The 21032-nt window shown below is 37.7% G+C and overlaps 1 protein-coding gene across 1 annotated transcript in view; it reads right to left on the bottom strand.

The window, feature by feature from the left end:
- The window catches only part of UBAP1 (ubiquitin associated protein 1), a 52205-nt gene that overhangs the window by 12446 nt on the left and 18727 nt on the right, over nt 1-21032 (bottom strand). Inside the window, exons 2-3 of the mRNA XM_008695129.2 lie at nt 13516-13556; nt 3548-3672 (exon numbers count right to left, since the gene is read on the bottom strand). Of these exons, the coding sequence (XP_008693351.1) occupies nt 3548-3672; nt 13516-13549 (159 nt within the window). The 5' untranslated portion in view covers nt 13550-13556. The remainder of the gene's footprint in view (nt 1-3547; nt 3673-13515; nt 13557-21032) is intronic.

Here is a 21032-nt window from a genome sequence, read left to right as displayed (position 1 = left end):
AAACAGCACTGAGCAGATTGCTGCTTCTAACCATAGAGGAAATCCAATTTTGCATCTGGCTTCTTCCACCAAAAACAGGCTGTAACCAACTTCCCACTGCCTGTAAACATAGGTCCCTGATGTTTTACTCTCAAGAACTGCAAATTTCTTCCCTTTTTGTTTTTTAATTACAAAAGTAATATAAAATACTTGGAACACAGAAAGAAAAAAGGTGGAAATATTACAGTGAAAAAATAAGAGTGTGGTTTGAGTGTACAAATAAATAATAACAGCATCTAATATTTATGGAGTACCAGGAACCAGAGTAAATATTATAAAAGCATTATTTTATTTAACCCTTATAACAACCTTAAAAGCTAATTATCCCCATTTTACAGATGAGGAAATGGAGGTCTGGAGGGTTTAAGAAATCTGTACAAGATTACGCCGCTATTACATGGCAATTCCAGCTCATGAATGAGTGATATCAGATTCTGCTCTAAACGATGAAACTCAGGGCCACCCCCCACTACTGCATCCACCACCACTACTGTATTCAATGAAAGCTTTCAAAAGACCCTGGGTGCAAGGATTATTTATGTGTTTTACTGGCTCACTTTGATGAATTTTTAGCTGAAATACGAAGTTTTTACTGTCAAGCAAGGGCAAATATGACAAAGTCACAGGAAGCATCAAGGTATCTACCTGTCCAGGGCTCTAGGTCTGACTCTTCTGTGAACAGAAAGGAGACCAGCACCAATACCACAACTAAATCCCCCATAGAGACCCAGGCAGTCAAAGTTTAAAGGTACTATGTGCAATCAGAGAACAAAAATATTTCAACCATTCCACACAGGAATGGAGCTCAAATCTCGTCTTTTGTTACTAGTGGAGGCTACGAATATAGTGAGGACAGTACCATGCACTTACTAACGCTTTATATCAAATAAATAGAAAATTCCCAGCAAAGCCTAAAACAGCAACAATTTGGGATTCAAAATAAGTTTTCTGGATAAATCAGTGAAACAGTGAATAATATGAGATCTATTAAAGAAGATGGTGTTTTTTAATCCTATTTTTAACAGTAGTATCCTGCACACAGAGAGGTGGTTACTGACACTTGTAACTGCCAATATAAAAGTCACCAGGCAGGATGCCTGAGTGGCTCAGTTGGTTAAGCATCTGCCTTCAGCTCAGGTCATGATCCCAGAGTCCTGGGATTGAGTCCCACATCGGGCTCCCTGCTCAGAGGGGAGCCTGCTGCTCCCCCTGCTTGTGCTCTCTCTGACAAATAAAATCTTTAAAAAAAAAAAAAAAAAGTCACCAGGCAAACAGAACAATGTAAAACTTTTTACGGGAAATCTGTGTCTCTTCTGGCCCAATAAAGTCTCCACACACAAAAGGATTATCAATTCGGTATTCAAAACTATATAAGATTTCAACGTCATTAGAAATTAAGGAAATACACATCAAACCGCAATAAGAGATCATTGCAACACCCACAAGGATATATATAATCAAAAAGACGGATAAGAAGAGTTGGCAATCATGGAACTTTACATCAAAAACCAGGGATGTACTGTATGGTGACTAACATAATATAATAAAAAAATATTACTATTTAAAAAAAAAAAAGAAGAAGAGTTGGCAAGGATGTGGATAAATTGAAACCCTCATGCACTGTGGGTGGGACGGTAAAATGGTACAGCCACTCTGGAAAACAGTGCAGCGATCCCCCAAAAGGTTAAACACAGTTACCATACGACAACCAGCAGTCCCACTTGTATACCCAAGAAAACTGAAAGCATACGTCCACACAAAAATCTGTACACAAATGTTTGCACCCGCATTATTGATAAGCAAAAAGTGGAAACCACCAAAATGTGCATCAACCAATAAATGGGAAAACAAAATGCAGTGTATCAATACAATGGAACATTAAGCCATAAAAATGAATGATAGATGAACACTTCATTCATACAACATGGATAAACCTTGAAAACATTATGCTAAGTATAATAAGTCAGTCACTAAACACTATCTATTGTATTATTCCATTTATATGACACATCCAAAATAGGCATATCTATAGGGACAGAAAGTAGATTTAATAGTTGCCAAGGGGCTGCGGGGGAGAGGGAAATAGGTAGTGACTACTAATGGACACTGCATTTCTTTTTGGGATAAGGACACTACTCTGGAATTACACAGTAATGATGGTTATACACTTTGAATATACTAAAAGCCATTTACGTGCACACCTAAAAAGGTGAATTTCAAGGTATGTGAATTATATCTCAATAAAGCTATTATTTAAAAATATATATAACTGAAATTCTCCCATTTGATTACCTATTGCATACAGACTGGAAAATAAATATTTTTTAGGGTAACATGGTGGTGCCTCAGAGAATCTCCCAGAAATAAAACTCCTTTGCCAGAAAGTTGTATTTTTTTTTAAATCTTAAGTCATAGGAAGAAGTGTCTGATAGGTAGTGTACTTTCTTGTTTTCCCATTTAACTCTCTCTAAATTGTAAGCTCATTGAGGACAGTGATTAAGGTATTTATCTCTATCCCCAGCCCTCGTAGAGCACCGCTCAGAAGTAGGCACTCAATAAACGTGCACTAAGGGAAGAAAGGAAGTCAGGGAACATAAGGCTACTTGCTGCTTTCAAGAAGTAATTCTATACGTTAATATAAAACTGAGCTTTAAAGATGATAGGGCTGAGAAAGAAGCTACCAAGGAGAAGGCATTTAAGCACAGTCTAGAAGAATAAACAGATTTTAACAGGTAGACAGCTTTTAGTACAGTGAGAAAGAGGAAAGCATTCAAAGTAGAGGTAACAGCTCATGAGAAAAAGCATACTACGATAGGTAATAGACACGGTCTATTCAATGAATTGGTAGTCACCTGGTTCCCAGGAGATACGGAGATGATGAGCTGAGGTGCTTTACCACAACCTTATGACTAGACTTGATTAAATAAGGACCAGTGAATCACTGTAAGTTGTTTTTTTTTTTTTTAAACAGGGATGTGACCATTTGAAACTTTAATTAGGAATATTATTCTTGAAACAATATGAAAAATACAAAAAAAAAAGCTGCAAGCAGAAGGGCCAAATAAAGAGGCTACTGCAATGGTCCAGGTTAAAAAAAAAAAAAAAATCACATAAGGATGAACTGGATGGTAAAGGTGAGACAAAGCAGAGAGAAAAATATTTCCTAATTTGAGTGACCAAGAAGATAATGAGGACATCAAAAGAGAGAAAGAGGTGAATGAGCAAGCCAGATGGGCAATGGGGATTTGTTCTGGACAAGGCACAGAAACCCAGAAATATACAGTCTAACAGATTGCAGAAGATCTGTAATAGATATATAAACGTGTGTGTGTGTGTGTGAGAGAGACAGATAGAGAGACAGACAATGTGACCCAAGCAGTAACAGTTGCTATAAGAAATACAAATAAGAGATAGGAGAATGGTTTTTTTTTCCTATTTCACTATACATCAAATTCTTACTCTTTAAATTTTTAAATACACTAAACTTTAACTAAAAATCACCACTTACCTGTACTTCTCTGACCACCTGCAAACAATCAGGCAAGGAGAAGCCAATAGGAAGACCAACTTTAGCTGGTGTTTTGAATTTGTCTCCTATCTTAAATGGGACATCATCAAGGTAACTGAAAGTCCCTACAATCAAAAATAAAGTAGAAAATATCAGCAAAGAATTTTATTATTTGTTTTGCTATTATCTTAAATCTAGGATGCAACATTACTTTATGCTATACTAAAATGAGAAGTTATAGAGAGCTGCGCCTCTGACTGCTTACCTTCTCCTGACCCTAGATCTCTGTGGAGGAAATCCTACTTGAGCCTACTTGATCTTATTAGGGTTTATTTTCAATTACACTTAGTATAAAAGCCAAAGTGCTCACAGAAGCCTAAAAGGCCTCCCCAAAGCCCACTATCCCTCTGCCCTCAAATCTTTGTCACCTCCTTGCTCACTGAACTAACTCACAGTAATTGTTCCTCAACCGTGACAGGGTCAAACCCACCTCAAAAAGTCTGCAGTGGCTGCTCCCTCTATCTGGAATGTTCTTCCCTTAAATATTCATGTGACTTACTCCTTCGCCTTCTTCAAGTCTTTGCTCAAATGTCACTCTCTCAATGAAGCTTACTCTGACCACCCGGTTTAAAACTACCTGATCCTCACTGCAGTACTCCCATATTACCAGCTATCCTTTCCACCACAGCACTTATTACCTTCTAACATATTAAATAATTCATTTTTAAATTATACTTACTGTCTGTCTGGCCCAATGGAATGTAAGCTCCTTGCAGACAAGTATTTAAGTCTACTTTATTCACTGATGTACTGTCAAAACCTACACGCATCAGGCACCTAATATTGATGAATTGATAGAACCTCCACAAAAGAACCTCTTTGACTAGGATTTCTCTACTTGAGAAAGAATCTTTCTAATCAATACAAAGAATTACTCTACATTTTTAAGACTATATTCTGCAGCAGACGTGGAAATATTCAAGAAGCACAGCACTTATGAAAAAAAAAGGAAAACCAGGGGCGCCTGGGTGGCTCAGTGAGTTAAGTGTCTGCCTTTGGCTCAGGTCATGATCTCAGCGTCCTAGGATCAAGTCCCACATCGGGCTTCTCTGCTCAGCGGGGAGTCTGCTTCTCCCTCTCCCTCTGCTCCTCCTCCCTGCTCGAGCTCGCTCTCTATCTCAAATAAGTAAATAAAATCTTTGAAAAAAGGAAAGAAGGAAGGGAGGGAAGGAGGGAGGAAGGGAGGGAACGGGAAAACCAGACAAGACCATGGGAATCAGAACAGGATTATCAGGAGACATAAACCATATACAACTTAACTGCTTTAACTCCCTGTAGGCTCTCTGCCCAACAGCTGAATCATATGAGAAGACCAGGACATTATCACTGATTTAAAGGGTCAAACAAAACGAGAGTGGCTCTTATACGTGACTCTCACTAGCTATACACTTCCAATTGTACATGGTTGCTTTTCTGGACCAGGTTTGGGGCTAACTTACTGGCAGAATCATCATGGACAATGAAATAGTTCCTGCTTTATAACTATTAACAGCTAGTAAAATAAGGATTGTTAGGGCACCTGGGTGGCTCAGTCAGTTAAGCGTCTGCCCTCAGCTCTGGTCATGATCCCAGGGTCCTGGGATTGAGCCCCGTGTCAGGCTCCCTGCTCAGTGGAAAGCCTGCTTCTCCCTTTCCTCCCCTCTTGTGCTCTCTCTCATTCTCTCTCTCAAATAAATAAATAAAATCTTAAAAAAAAAAAAAAGATTGCTTCTGGGTCTCACACTGGTATATTTTCTTGAATGCTCACGGACTGAAAAATACAATTACACCTCTTCCATGAAGATGGCTTCTCTCCCTTTCTAAAAACTAATAGATATCAAGACTTAACAAACTCAAGATATATTTGAAATCTTCTCATCATTCCCATCTCCTGAGGTAAATGATACACCTGACACACCTGAAACCCTCCAACAGAAAGAAGGCCTCTACCTGCACCCTTGGGGGCTGGGGTCTCTGCTTTCCAGATCTTCTAGCCAGAACTAAAACACTGTATGTATCTCCCACTCAGCGAGCAAATTAAATTCACAACTGTACTCAATTTAATAATTTTTCTGGGGAATAACCATAATTATTAACACTCTAGGACAGTTTCTTAGTTGGTCATATCTTTGGAAGTACTATTTTCTCAGATTCCCACCCTTTTTTACTTGATTATTTCTAGTCCTTTAAGAATGAGCTTAAGAACAACTCCCTTCACAATCTCAGAACACCCAGTTCATAGCAGCACCTCAGGTCTTACCACTCTGTATGAATAGTTTCCTTATACTCCACCTAGACACTTAATGAGTGAGAATCTGAGTGTCCCTTAAGAAGGGCTCAACGGTTCATATAACCTCCCAATCTCAGCGTAATAACTGGCAGCTAAGATGCGCGATAAGAACAACTACAGAAGACACGGTCTTATACTTCTTTCGTATTTAACTCTCACCCCTCTGCTAACTCACATTCAATTAACACTTACTAAAATTCAAAATGATTTACCTAAAATGGCAAGGCTACTCATAAAAATATACCAGGTGCTCCCCCACCAAAGTATCAGGTATCATCACAGCTTGCCAAAAAAACCAAGTACTGGTTACAACGCTAAAACCTCTCACTTAAAAATTCTTTATATTATATAAATTAAAAGCAAAGTTCTAATTTAAAAAAAAAATTATCTGTCTTCCATGAAAACAGGTGCTCAAATTCTACTGAAAGTTAGATTTTAACTTTAGCTAGTGTCCTGATAGGAGACAAAGCTGAAACTAGCATTTTCTAAGAAGCACTGGAAAGGTTTACAGTCAAGTTAACAATCACAAAATTAAGTCTTTTGTTTCAGAATGTTTATTCATTCAAAATAGGTTAATTATAACACACACATGCACACACACTGAAAAAATCCTACCCATAATAACACAAATATATATGGCATACAAATATAAGAAAACCCAACCACCCACACTAAAACTAACAAAATTTTCTTAAATGAACAGTTCTGTAGAATGGTGATGGGAACTGAGGGAGAAAATTATCTACAAAAAATAACATACTTAAGATAGCTGAGCCAAATGAGAATATCTTTCAAGGGGTGTTCAGTTTCCTTGCCCACCTTTCAGTTAGGAAACTGACAGTGCTGTATACACTGATGACTTCTGTTCTGTAAACCGAAGTAGCCCCTGGCTTAGGAACAGACAGATCAAGTATTATACCTTTAAACAACTGCTGTTTCCCTTCCTTAACACCAATTACAGGTTTCTGCTTTTAAATAGCAATTTCATTTCACTAACAAAAAGTTAATGCCAAGGTGATTTGGCACATCCTCTAACCTTCCCTGGTCTTAGTCTTTTAAACTTTGTTAGTAGGGAATGAGCCAACAGTTATGCGATTATTGGGGAGAGGGGGTAGGAATAAAGGGCAAAAAGGCATTTAGGGGCACCTGGCTGGCTCAGTTCGTAAAGCATGGGACTCCTGACTGTAGAGATTACTTAAAACTAAAAAATCGTTTAGGGTTGCTCAGTCAGTTAAGTATCCAACTCGTGATTTAGGCTCAGGTCATGATCTCCAGGTCATGAGATAGAGCTCCCACAGGGCTCCACACCGGGCATGGAGGCTGCTTGGGATCCTCTCTCACCCTCTCCGTCTGTCCCTCCCCACCCCACCCTACCTCCTGGTGCACGCTCTTTCTCTCTCTTAAAAAAAAAAATCTTTTAGGGGCACCTGGATGGCTCAGTGGGTGGAGCACATGACTCTTGATCTTGGAGCTGGGAATTCGAGCCTCACACTGACTGTAGGGATTACTTAAAAATAAAATCTTTAAAAAAGAAATAAATAAATAAAATCTTTTTTAAAAAAAGGTCATTTAAAGAGATGGCAACAAGGCAAGCAACCTTTTGAATGGACAGGGACTACCGTAGTATAATTAATGATGATGCTATGAGGATTATAAAGAATACATTTTGCTGGGGCGCCTGGGTGGCACAGCGGTTAAGCGTCTGCCTTCGGCTCAGGGCGTGATCCCGGCGTTATGGGATCGAGCCCCACATCAGGCTCCTCCGCTATGAGCCTGCTTCTTCCTCTCCCACTCCCCCTGCTTGTGTTCCCTCTCTCGCTGGCTGTCTCTATCTCTGTCGAATAAATAAATAAAATCTTTAAAAAAAAAAAAAAAGAATACATTTTGCAAATATAACTGACTATGCCTTAAAAATTATTCATTTTTATCCAAAATATCAAAATATACATTAAAGACATCAATTTCTCTTGTTTCTCAATACACCTTATTTTTTAAATAGATTTAATAAAACTCAATTAACTGCACGGCCCAGAGAATTAAACACTGTGACTAACAAATTTCCAGCTTACCCCAAATACTTTTTAGTTTCAGTCTTCATTATTGAGTATCTTTCTAAAATGTCTGACCCCACTTTCTTAAGTTCAGTTTCAAAAAAGAAAGTAAGTACATCTCTGATGACTGTGGCTGTGGCGCTGGCACAGTTCTGCACATTACTCTGCATTATGCCACAGTGGAACAGACTGGGCTGAAAATGTAATATCTCAGGATAAATTCTGGGAAAGCTTCGTTGTGATTTCTTTCTTTCTGAATTGCTGATATGCTTATAATTTTGTCATCTGCATGTTTTCCTGAATAAAAGTTACAATTTCGGGGAAGAGGAGAGATGAATTCTTAATGGAGGGTAGAAACTAGATTATGCTTAATTCAGGTTTTACTGTGAATTCAAATTGAGGATTCAAATCGAAGTTTTTGCAAAAGAATAACAGTAAAGACCAAACTTAAAATTTAGTGAAAAATACAATTCCATGACTAAGTATCACTACCTTAAAGCCATTAAGTTGGCTTTAAACTTAGATAAGGGGCACCTGGGTGGCTCAGTAGGTTAAGCATCCAACTCTTGATTTCAGCTCAGGTCATGATCTCAGGGTTGTGAGACTGAGCCTCATGTGGGACTCTGTGCTCAGTGGAGAGTCTGCCTAAGAGTCTCTCCCTCTCACTCTGCCCCTTCCCCTGCCGGTGCGTGCACCCCACTGCTCTTAAATAAATAAATAGATAGATAGATAAAATTAAGTTAGACAGATGAATAGATACAGAAACGAAAGATAAATAAAACTTAGATGGACAAAAAGACATACATGTAGACAGACACACATAAAATTTTACAGATATCTGCTATAGGATGTGAAGTCACAAGAAAATGTTACTCACACCCTAACAACAAAAGCCAGATAACCTACAAAATCAGCTTTTTAATATACAATGGCTGGCATTCAATCAAAAATAAAACACACAAAGAAGCAAGAAAATGTGATCCATCATTAAGAGAGGGATCGTCATCAGACCCAAACTGAGGGATAGCAAAGATACTGAAATTATGAGAAAGGTTTAAAATAACTATAATAAATATATTAAAGGATCTAATGGAAAAGATGAACATGTGTGAGCACATGAGGAATTTCAAAAAGAGACAGAAATATAAAGAGACAAAGCAACAATGCTAGAAATGAAAAATGCAGTATCAGAGAAGACAATTTTTGACAGTTCATTACCAGGCTATCCTGACAATCATTACCTCTTAGCAGAGGTAAGAACCAGAAAACCCGAGGGTAGATCAAAAGAAATTAATCGTATTGAAACACATGGGTTAAAAAAAAAGAAAGAAAGAAAAAAATGGAACAGAACCTTAAGAGATATTTAGGACAATATCAAACAGCCTAATACGTGTATGATTAGAGTCTCACAAGGATAAGAGAGAAATAATGGGGCAGAAGAAATGTGAAAAGAAATAATGGCTGCAAATTTTCTCAGAGTGATAAAAGATATCAACCCAAAGATCCAAGAAGTTTAGCTAACTTCAAGCAGGAAAAATACACAGAATATCACACCAAGGCACATCATAGTAACAATGCTGAAAACAAAGAGAAAGTCTTGAAAGACGGTGGGGGGAGGGGAGCAATGATTAAATGATGCCCAACTTCTTTACATTACACTGTAAAGCAGTAACAGATCAAATTTAAAAACAATTTAAAATAAAACATCTTTATCTATCACTCAGCAGGAAAAGTATTTCAATATCCTAGGAGAAATTAAACCAAGGGTAAAATGAACCTCCCTTAGAAGTTAGCTAGCTCAATGCTCATAAATAGGACAGTCTGGCCTTTCAAAGGAAAGAGTTTAGTTTTATTAAATAGTTTTATCTGATTATACAGACTTGTTTTTTTCCTAAATTAGAATCTCAAGGCATTTTCTCAGATATTAAAAGAAGTTGGTGAAACTTTTTTTTTCAATTTTATTTATTTGAGATAGAGCAAGAGAGAGTGAGCACAAGCAGGGGGGAGGGGTAGAGGGAGAGAGAGAAGCAGACTTCCTGCTAAGTGGGGAGCCCCAGGCAGGACTTGATCCCAGGACCCCAAGATCATGACCTGAGCCGAAAGCAGACACTTAATCAACTGAGCCACCCAGGCACCCCTGTTGAAACGTTTTTAAAAACCCACTTTTTAAAAACTGGGGCACCTGGGTGGCTCAGTAGGTTAAGCATCTGCCTTTGGCTCAGGTCATGATCTTGGGGTCCTGGGATTAAGCCCCGAATAGGGCTCTCTGCTCAGCAGGGAGTCTGCTTTTCCTCTCCCTCTGCCCCTCCCCCTGGCTCATGCTCTCTCTCGCTCTCAAATAAACTCCTAAAAAAAAAACCACACACACACTTCTGGGGGCACCTGGGTGGCTCAGTCAATTAGGCGACTGACTCTTGATTTCAGGTCAGGTCATCATCTCAGGGTCATGAGATCAAGCGCCGCACTGAGTCTGGAGCCTGCTTAAGAGTCTCTCTTGGCGCGCCTGGGTGGCTCAGTTGGTTAAGTATCTGCCTTCAGCTCAGGTCATGATCCCAGGGTCCTGGGACTGAGTCCAACATCGGGCTTCCTGCTCAGCAGGGAGCCTGCTTCTCCCTCTGCCTGAAGCTTCCCCTGCTAGTGCGCTCTCTCTCTCTCTGATAAATAAATAAATATATAAATAAATAAAAATAAAAAATAAAAAGTCACTTCTGGAAAATAACTTTTTTCTTAGATGAAGTAGAAAATAAGCTAAAAGCTAAAGAGAATTAACATTTTAAAACACCAGATTCCCAGAAAGGCCTAATTTAAACTGAGCCAAGGGTTTGCAATTTACATAATATAATACAAGAACAATATTTTTAAAAGTCTTTGAAGATTAATTGCTTATATTCTCTTATTCTGTTCCTTGGGGATATGTAGTTATTAATGACAGTAGAAGTTCATCCTTAGTTGAAAAAAATGAACTTGAGGGACACCTGGGTGGCTCAGTTGGTTAAGCGTCTGCCTTCAGCTCAGGTCATGATCCCAGGGTCCTGGGACTGAGTCCCACTGGGGTCCTAGTTCAGTGTGCGCACGTGCTCTCTCTCTGACAAATAAATAAATAAAATCTTAAAAAAAAAAAATGAACTTGAAGGTCATAGCACAGGAGCTAGTCAGCCCAAATATTTAAAAAGAATAAAAGCAATTTAATATTCAGTCACAAGGGCAGATGTTACTTCCTTGTCCACACCCCAAATGCCTTGGAAGAATTATACACACACATACACCCACTAACCCCGATGGGCCAGTCAGATAATACCTACCTTAGGAAGAATCAATCCACAGGCCTATAAGTTAGGCTGTACCAATCAGATATTCCCTTGGCCAAAAGATAGAAAAACTTTAAACTATATGATGCTAGCCACTTAAACTGAAAGATCAAGTAGTAAGCAGCACCATCATGGGAGGGTGGCCATTTTTTACCCTATGCACTCTACACAAGTAGGCCAAGAAAGCAAGTCTATAAACAGAAGAATAAAAATGGAGCACACCCTCTGAGAAAAGCAGTAAGGAAAGGCTATGTAGCTTCCGGAGAGATGGAGGGAGTAAGAGCCTTAGCTTCCTGGCTTTCTAATTTCAGCCCTGTAAGACCAGGCTGAACTTGATTTCCTGCACTCAGATGCCAACAAGATTGCTATTTTCCCCCAATCTTTTTTTTGCCTATTTCCTTTAATTTCTATTCCTTAAACTACATAATATCTAAAAATAAGATTCTTTACTCTAAAAACTCTAAAGCTATAGAAATTCAAGGAGGAGCTCAGCAGTTTAAAGCAGAAGAAGCTGAAAAGGGAAAGAAAAAAAATCTTTTCTTGGGGCACCTGGGTGGCTCAGTTGGTTAAGCATCTGACTCTTGATCTCACCTCAGGTCTTGATCTCAGGGTTGTGAGTTCAAGCCCCACCTTAAAAAAAAAAAAAAAAAGGAAGGAAGGAAGGAAGGAAGGAAGGAAGGATGGAAGGAAGGAAGGAAATCTTTTCTCAAATTTTACTCAGGTAGAATGTTTTACCACTTAACAAAATTTTGGTGAGGAATGTAAGGAGATGAAGGAATTTCTAAAAAAAAAAAAAGTTATTAATCAGATAACTTCAAAATTAAAATCTTCTCTCTGAACTGTTTATAAAGCTGGAACACATACCCTGGGGTCCATCACATTTTCACTCCAGTCAAAAAGGACTTCCCAAAGAGTCAAGATATATAGCTTATCTTTCGAAATAAGTTTACATTTTTCTTGTTTGCTATTTTCTCTCCCCAGGTCTTTCCTCTGTCCTTTGCTCTGTCCTCTTTTTCCTTAAAAAAGTGATCCAGAGGCAACTTCAGATCTACCTCTATCATTTGAATACTTTGAAAGTACTGTCTAATAATCCTTCGACAACAGGAGATAGCTTACCTGGCAGATATGATGCCTGACCTGCTATAAAGAATCCAAATTCCAGAGTGTTACTGACGTAACTCCAATAGGAGTTAAAACACATACAACTGATATATGTAAGCATATACACAATGATAATTCAAAATACTAAACTATTATAGAAAACATATAAGCAAGTTAGAACCCCAGCGACCGCTGCTGCAGCCTGATCAAGCAAGCAGAAGGGCATACCAAGATATGTTGCCAAGCGGTCTGGCAAATCATTCTTACAGTGACATGATTTTTAAAATGGAAGATTAGCTTTAAAAACCTCATTTTTTTTAAGGGGGGGGCAGAGGGAAGTAGAGGGAGAAGGAGAGAGACAATCTTAAGCAGGCTCCACACCCAGTACAAAGCCCAAAGCAGGGCTCGATCTCACAACCCTGAGATCGTGACCTAAGCAGATATCAAGAGTCTGACGCTTAACTGACTAAGCCACCCAGGTGCCCCCAAAAACCCTTTTAAAATAACTGTATTGTTTGGATATTTCTGGTATTTAATTCTTATCTTCTACTGTATGAAAAGAGAACCTAACTTTAACTTCTTAGGCACCTCCATTCCTCCCAAATGCGATAATAAAGTTTATTAATGTATTCAATTTTGAAAGGTCGTATCTTAGAAAAGAATGATAAACTATTCGTTTCAAATGCAAAATTGTCATTACTCTTACTAACATTTCTGTAATTACTGTTCACAGTTTATTTGTAGTAATTATTTCCTATCCACTGTGAGGCAGGGAGAGAGGACAACAGGGATGGACACTAAAACAAAACATTATTAACTAAAGGTTTAGAGTTTTTCACACCTGAGATGACAAAGAGCTATGACCAGAGAGTAAGAAAGGGAATGTAACTACTTCAAAATACTGCTGAAGAACAATAAAAATCAGTAGGCTCCCTATCATCTCTGGTGGTTTCAAGTACAATAACCACAGAGCTTCTAAAATTTAACTATTCATTTCAATACTTTAATATTAATTTACCTGAAATCCACTGGAATGTATATGCTACACTGTTGTACAACTTTTTCTCAAGCTCCTCACTTAAATAAACAAAAAGGGGCACTTACTTAAACAACGTTAAGTGATTTCAAATCCTCTGATCAAATCATAACTTAAATCATGATATCTAACAGTTCACTTACCATGAAAATCTGCACCCAACTTCTTAGAAGCCATTTAGAACCTAAAAAACAAAGAAATATTTTTAGGCACACTATGTTCTGAGGATATATAAACAAATCATTATGAGAAAATTGAGACTACAAAAAAGAAACCAGAATACAGTCCTCAAACTTCTCAGTCCCAAAATCTCAAAAAAGAAAGGAGAAAGGAGGAGATATTAGTTTTCTAGAGAAAAGTTAAACATTTCTAAAATCTGCACATTCTAAAAATGTGCACGTGGAGACACCTGGGTGGCTCAGTCGGTTAAGCGTCTGCCTTCAGCTCAGGTCATGGTCCTGGGATCGAGTCTTATATCGGGCTCCTTGCTCAGCAGGGAGCCTGCTTCTCCCTCTGCCTGCCACTCCCCCAGCTTGCCCAGTCCCTCTCTGACAAATAAATAAATAAAATCTTTTTTAAAAAAATAAATAATAAAAAGATAAATGTGTGTGTGTATATATATGAGAAGAGTAACATACTAGTCATTGACCAATTTATATGTGGACTATCAAAAGGAAAATATTACAAACACATACCTTTTTGATACAAACTACAAATCTGTTAATAACGGATTAAGAAAAATATCTCATTTTATTCAGTTATGCAAATATAGACCTTTTGCTGAACTAACTCTAACAGTAAGTGGGGAATGAATGACATATAATCTTCTATACTGTTTAATTAGTATAAAAATTTTTTAAGTGAAGGAAGGGGTAGGCGCCTGGGTGGCTCAGTCGGTTGAGCATTGGCTTCGGCTCAGGCCATGATCCCAGGACTCTGGGATCGAGCCCGGCGTCAGGTCCCTACTCAGCGGGGAGTCTGCTTCTCCCTCTGCCTCCCCTCATTTGTGCTCATGCTCTCACTCTCTCTCTCAAATAAATAAAATCTAAAAAAAAAAATTTTTTTAATGAAGAAAAAAACATAAACCACACATCTTTGCATTTTCAGCCCCTATAAAAGTAGGTATGAAGTCCCATCTTACACAAATAATCTGAGCTCTTCAACCTAAAAGTCAGTCTATAGCCCTTGATAGGGTGTTTATATCTCTAACTTAAAAATGTAAGCAAGGAAAAAAAACTGGAAGAGGGAAAAAAATTCCAGGTAGCTGTATGAATTTATGGTCTGTTGTCTATTAGCCTGCATTACAATACACTGGAAGGCAATCACACTGAAAATAATCCATTTTCCTCCAAAAGTTAAAAAAACAAAAAAAGGAAAAGTATATTGTACCTATCTTGTGAAAATTATTCAAAACAGAATTAAAATCTGCACAGGATTTTTTTAAAAGAAATTAACAAGCTGATTTCTTTTAAGTTTTATTTATTTAAGTAATTTCTACTCTCCAACATGAGGCTTGAACTCACGACCCTGAAATCAAGAGTCTCACGCTCTTCCGACTGAACCATCCAGGTACCCCTATACACTTTAAATGGATGAATTGACGGGGGCACCTAGATGGCTCAGTTAGTTGAGCATCCAACTTGATTTCAGGGTCCTGAGATCAAGCCCCGCGTTGAGCTCCCCGTTGGGCTCTACATTCAGCATGGAGTCTGCTTGTCTCCCTCCCTCTAATCATCCCCCTCACTCTTTCTTTCTCTGTCACTCTCTCCAAAATAAATAAATAAAATCTTAAAAATAAATAAATGAATGAATTGTACATGGTGTATGATACAACACCACCACAAATCTCAAATGCATCATTTTAAGTGAAAGAAGCCAGGCTCTAAAGGTTACATATATGATTCTACTTACAACAAACTATAGGAGTAAAAAATAGGCAAAACTATAGGAACAGAAAAGTAATCTAGCTACTAGGGACTATAAAGGATAGAAAGTATTATATAGGGGCACCTGACTGGCTCAGTCCATACAGCGTTCAACTCTTAATCTCAGGGTTGTAGATCTGAGCCCCACAGTGGGTGTAGAGATTATTTAAAAACAAAATCTTTTAAAAAAATGAATAAAATAAAAAGTGGCTGCTTCTAGGTGGTAGGAATGGGAATAATTCATAACATTTTTCTACGATTTCTGAACATTCTATGGCAAACAGATATTTATTTAATAATTTCTTTAGGGGCGCCTGGGTAGCGCAGTCCTTAAGCGTCTGCCTTCGGCTCAGGGCGTGATCCCGGCGTTCCGGGACCGAGTCCCACATCGGGTTCCTCCTCTGGGAGCCTGCTTCTTCCTTTCCCACTCCCCTGCTTGTGTTCCCTCTCTCACTGGCTATCTCTCTCTGTTAAATAAATAAAATCTTTGAAAAAAAAAATTTTGCAAACAATCCCCAGAAGCTAACATCACAAATATTTTAAGAAGTTTCACCAACTTTAAATGGATTTTTTTTTTTTTAAGTAGGCTCTACGCCCAACATGGGGCTTGAACTCACGACCCTGAAATCAAGAGTCGCATGCTCTACTGACTGAGTCAGCGAGGTGTCCCTAAATGGATTCTTAATGGCTTTTTTAAAAAGGCTCAACCAAAAGACAACCCACAGAATAGGAGAAAAATATATTAACGAGTGATGTATCTGATAAGGGGATTTATCTAAAATACATAAATAACACCACAACTCAATAATAAAAAGACAAATAACCCAACTAGAAAATGGGCAAAAGAATATGAATAGTCAATTCTCCAAAGAAGACATACAAATAACCAAGAAGCACATGAGATGATGTTCAACATCATTATTCATTAGTTAGGCAAATGCAAATAAAAAACTCCCCTCTTAATCCCCCATGTTAAATATTATCTGCAACAAGGCAAAAATTTCTATTAAAAAAAATAAGTGAGAATTAAAATATAGTACACCCCTATTATTAAATAAAAGGATGTAAATTCTTTAAAAATATGCCTCAACAGAGCTGATAAAATGTAGTTTTCTAGGGGGCTTCTTTAAAAATTAAAATAGTTCACTGAACGCAACTCATGTTTTCCACAAACCTTATGAATGTAAGAAATCCATATTTGGTCACTTACAGTAAAGATTTTCTAATGTCTGCTATGCCGTAAAACTTCACTGTCTCTCAAAGACCAATAGCATTTTAAAAGTTACTTAGGGTCAGTTTTTTTTTCCTGGAAAAATCAAGTGAGAAACATATACATATTTGTATTTCCTTATCAACTTTCTATATTTTATTTAATTATAACCATTTCATATAATACCTTTTTATAATCTAAGTGTTCAATTATGGGGAAAGGATTAAATAAATTATAGAAAACTCAAAAGATAAGTTGTAATGCAATTAAAAATGATTATTAAAAACAAATGGAAAAATAAGTATAAGGTTCTTTAATTAAAGATTTATTTATTTGAGAGAGTGAGTGTGAGCATGCGTGGTGGGGAAGGGGAGAGGGAGACAGAGAATCTCAAGCAGACTCCCCACTGAGTGCAGAGCCCAACATGGGACTGGATCTCAATCACGATCTGAGCCAAAACCAAGAGTCAGACACTGAACAGACTGAGCCACCCAGGTGCACCAAGTACAAGTTTTAAAACGTTTTTACAAGTTGGACTGAATTACTTAACATGTAAAAAATGTACACAAAACAAGACTAAAAAAAATACATTTGCCCCCAATGTAAAACTGTAAGTGCTCACAGGGGGAAAAAAATTCCTAAGTAATCATAAATTTCTACTAATATATATGAATGCATGTATTAAAGGAAAAGTATTAAGTAGAAATAAGAACAGAATGCATTCTTTTTTTTTGCATGCATGCATTCTTAACTCATAAGCTTTTACACTAATAAAATGTAGACGTCCCTGAAGCACCAAGGAACTTAACGGCAATGTTCTATTTTGCCAGTTCAGTGCCACTTCAATTCAAATGCTACAGAAAGAAAAGCCCGTAACTTAAAATTCAAATGTAATTAAAGACATTCAAGTACAAAAAGAGATGGGGAAACACCTAACAAGAACAGACCTGCAGGGAGAGGAGGAGCTAGAGTGCAAGAAACAGAAGAGATGGGATAAGGAATGGAAAAAGAGCAAGGTGAGGAGGGTAGCAGACCAAGAGAATGCCAACAACATCCTGCCAAGGAGCAGGCCCTTTCACCAGGGGAAGAAAAGCCCACGGCAACTGTATTGATGGTCTCATTTTCTTTCTTCCCTTTCTTATACCATTAAATTCCTATAACATGAAATTACATTCTTACAAAGTTTCCTAATACACAGCAATTTAATATCTCAGTAAGCTATCACAGTCACACATTATACTGCAACAAGAGCTGCAATCAGGAATTTCCGCAGATACAAATTAATCCAGGAAATTCTCTTACAGAAAAGATGGCTCTGGGAATCATCAAATTTCAAGTCTAAAACCAAAGTTAACACCCATGCAACTAGCATTCATACCAACATGTATATGACAATCACACATGTAATGGCTGTTAGTATGTCAATACAACGCTATACTATATTCATCAGAAAAAGCTTTATTTTCTCATAGATCTCAGAGACATTTTGGGGTCTCTGTTCCTTCAACAGTACAATAAAAGGGTAGTAGACTGAATAATCAGCCAACTCTAAACATACCATGAATCTGTAACCGTAGAATAAAGAAAAGCAAAAATATTTATGTTCCCAAATTAAATATTCAATATTCAGAATAAGTGGTATCATCATTTACCATACACAATAGCTTTTTTTTTTTTTTTAAGATTTTATCTATTTGAAAGAGAGACAGAGAGAGAGTACCCCAAGAGGACAGGCAGAAGGAGAGGGTGAGGGACAAGCACACTCTCCCAGTGAGCACAGAGCCCGATGCAGGGCTCAATCCCAGGACCCCTGAGATCATGACCTGAGCTAAAGTCTTAACTGAGCCAGCCAGGCGCCCCCACAGTAACTTTTAAAAGATGTCCTTTAGTGAGGAAATAAAAAGTTGGCAACCATGTTAATCCCATCCCCCTTTTTAAATTTTAGCAACTCATGAAATCCAAGTCTGGAAACCATTTTCCTAATCACATATAAAATAATAACCTCAAATGAATATGATGTTTTAAAAAATTTTATATAGATATATACATATAGATATATCTTTACATACTGCCTGAGACACAGCGAGAGCTCAACAAGAGTTGGTAAAAATATAACTTAAAAGTGCTCAGGGTAGCTCAGTAAGTTGGGCGTCTACCTTTGGCTCAGGTCATGATCTCAGGGTAGGGTCCTGGGATTGAAGCACTGTTTCAGGCTTCCTGCTCAGGAGTCTGCCTCTTCCCCTCCATCTGCCCCATCTGCACCTCATGCTCTCTCCCACTCACTCTCTCAAATGAATAAAACCTTAAAAAAATAAAAAAATAAAATTAAAAAATAAAATATCTATCTATATATAGAACTTAGAAGAAAGTAAACCATTTGCCAAGTACTTTACCAGTAAAGTATACACAAAATGTAGATTTTTATTTGAATGTTTAGACTCTTATTTTTAGTGAAGAACATGGTTTTGAACACTGAACTGAGTTTGAGACCTTACTTTCAGTTTCAAGTCTGAGAATTAACCAGAGATACTATTTTCAGGAACTATCACTGTCCACAAGCTCTGTGTTTACAAAACTAAGCCCCCTTATTACTGGCTCCTGCACATCAGCATATTTGGCTGAAGACAGAAGGCCAACAACAGAGGTCAACAGTACACAGATTCATACTGAGGAGCATTTCAATAACCCAGTAAGCTTTTCTTTATGCATTAATTTCTTCTTTCAATTCAGCTGGAATACTGCTTATTCAGTCAGATTTGTCCTGAGCAGCACTGTTTCACAGAGAGCAAAAATGGAAAATCTAAACTTGAGCCACTAACCTGCAGAAACAAGATCTAATGGGCCCCGAGAATTTGGAAGAAGGGAGTAGGTCTGTGTGAATATGGAAACAAATAGGGGCAAGACATACTCTTACAATGGTGGTTTTATCTGAATGATGGGTTTACAATGTGGGGCTTTTGGTTTTTTCTTTTGTGCTATTTGCTTTGCAGGTTTTCTATATTGAGCACATATCTACTGATGACACTTTGTAATTAGGGGAAAAAAAAAATCTAGGGAGCAACAGAGGGAAAAATACCCCAGATACCTGTAAGGGGACTAAACAGAAACAACACAGTATGTAACTAGTGAAAGAGTGTGACCTCAGAGAGAGAAAATGTAATAAAAAAAAAGAATAAATCAGTAGTTTCTTTTATTTTTTTTTTCTAAGACGTTATTCATTTATTTGACAGAGAGCACAAGCAGGCAGAGTGGCAGGCAGTGGGGGAGGGAGAACCAGGTTCCCCACTGAGCAGGGAGCTGATGTGGGGATCAATCCCAGGGCTCTGGGATCATGACCTGAGCCAAAGGCAGACACTTAACCAGCTGAGCCACCCAGGCACCCCAATAAATCAATAGTTTCTAAGACCAGTAAAAATACCACCTAAATAGCCCTATGTATACTTCATGGAAGTGTAACAGCTGTTTTACTTTATTGATGATAAAGGATGTATTCCATGATGAAGAGCTAACATTATGAATTGCCCCAAAAAACAATGCATCACCACTCATGAAACAAAAACTACAGGAAACAGAAGAACTAAGTAGAAATACATAATTAATGATAGATATCATTTATAGCCTATCAAAAGCATCCTGAAAGCAGAATATACCCAAAGTACCCACAGAACACTTTACAAAAACCTAAGTAAATATTAGGCCACAAAGAAAATTCCAATAAATATTCAAAATCAAAAAAATCACAGCCAATAATAGTCAAAAGGCAAAAAAAAAATTAGGAATTAATTACATCAGAAAACAAAAAGGTCCTATTACCTGAATTTCTAAACTGTCTCTTGATCAAAGAGGGAACCAAAAATAAAACTGCATAAAATAATGACAATGAAAATACTATATTTGAGAACCTACAACATGCAGCTAAAGCAGTAATCAGGAAAATTCACAGCAAACAAAAGTACTAAGAAAAAAATTCACAGTATAGGGACCATCTAAGGAAAGCACAAGATGGAAACAGTAAGGACATAAGCAGAAAATAACCAATTAAAAATCAGAAAAATGATTAACCAATAAATAAACCCAAGAGCTGGTTCTTTGGAAAATACATAAACCATCCAACTAACTTAATTTTAAAAAGAGAGAAGTGACGGGGCGCCTGGGTGGTGCAGTAGTTAGGCGTCTGCCTTCGGCTCAGGGCATGATCCTGGCGTTCTGGGATCGAGCCCCACATCAGGCTCCTCTGCTGGGAGCCTGCTTCTTCCTCTCCCACTCCCCCTGCTTGTGTTCCCTCTCTCGCTGGCTGTCTGTCTCTCTGTGTCAAATAAATAAATATAATCTTTTAAAAAAATTTTTAAATAATAAAAAGAGAGAAGTGTACAAAATAGAGGAAGTTAAAATAATCCAAAGACATTGTTTTGTTCATCTCTTTGCAAATACACGTGAGAACCTGGATAAAATGGATGATTTTCTAGGAAAGTATTATTTATCAAAATTAATTTCACAAGAGGTAGAAATCTTAACCAGACCACTA

The sequence above is a fragment of the Ursus maritimus genome, unplaced genomic scaffold (genome assembly GCF_017311325.1).
Source record: "Ursus maritimus isolate PB19 unplaced genomic scaffold, ASM1731132v1 scaffold_17, whole genome shotgun sequence".
NCBI classification, from domain to species: Eukaryota; Metazoa; Chordata; class Mammalia; order Carnivora; family Ursidae; genus Ursus; species Ursus maritimus.
This window is presented reverse-complemented; position numbering and strand designations above follow the sequence as displayed.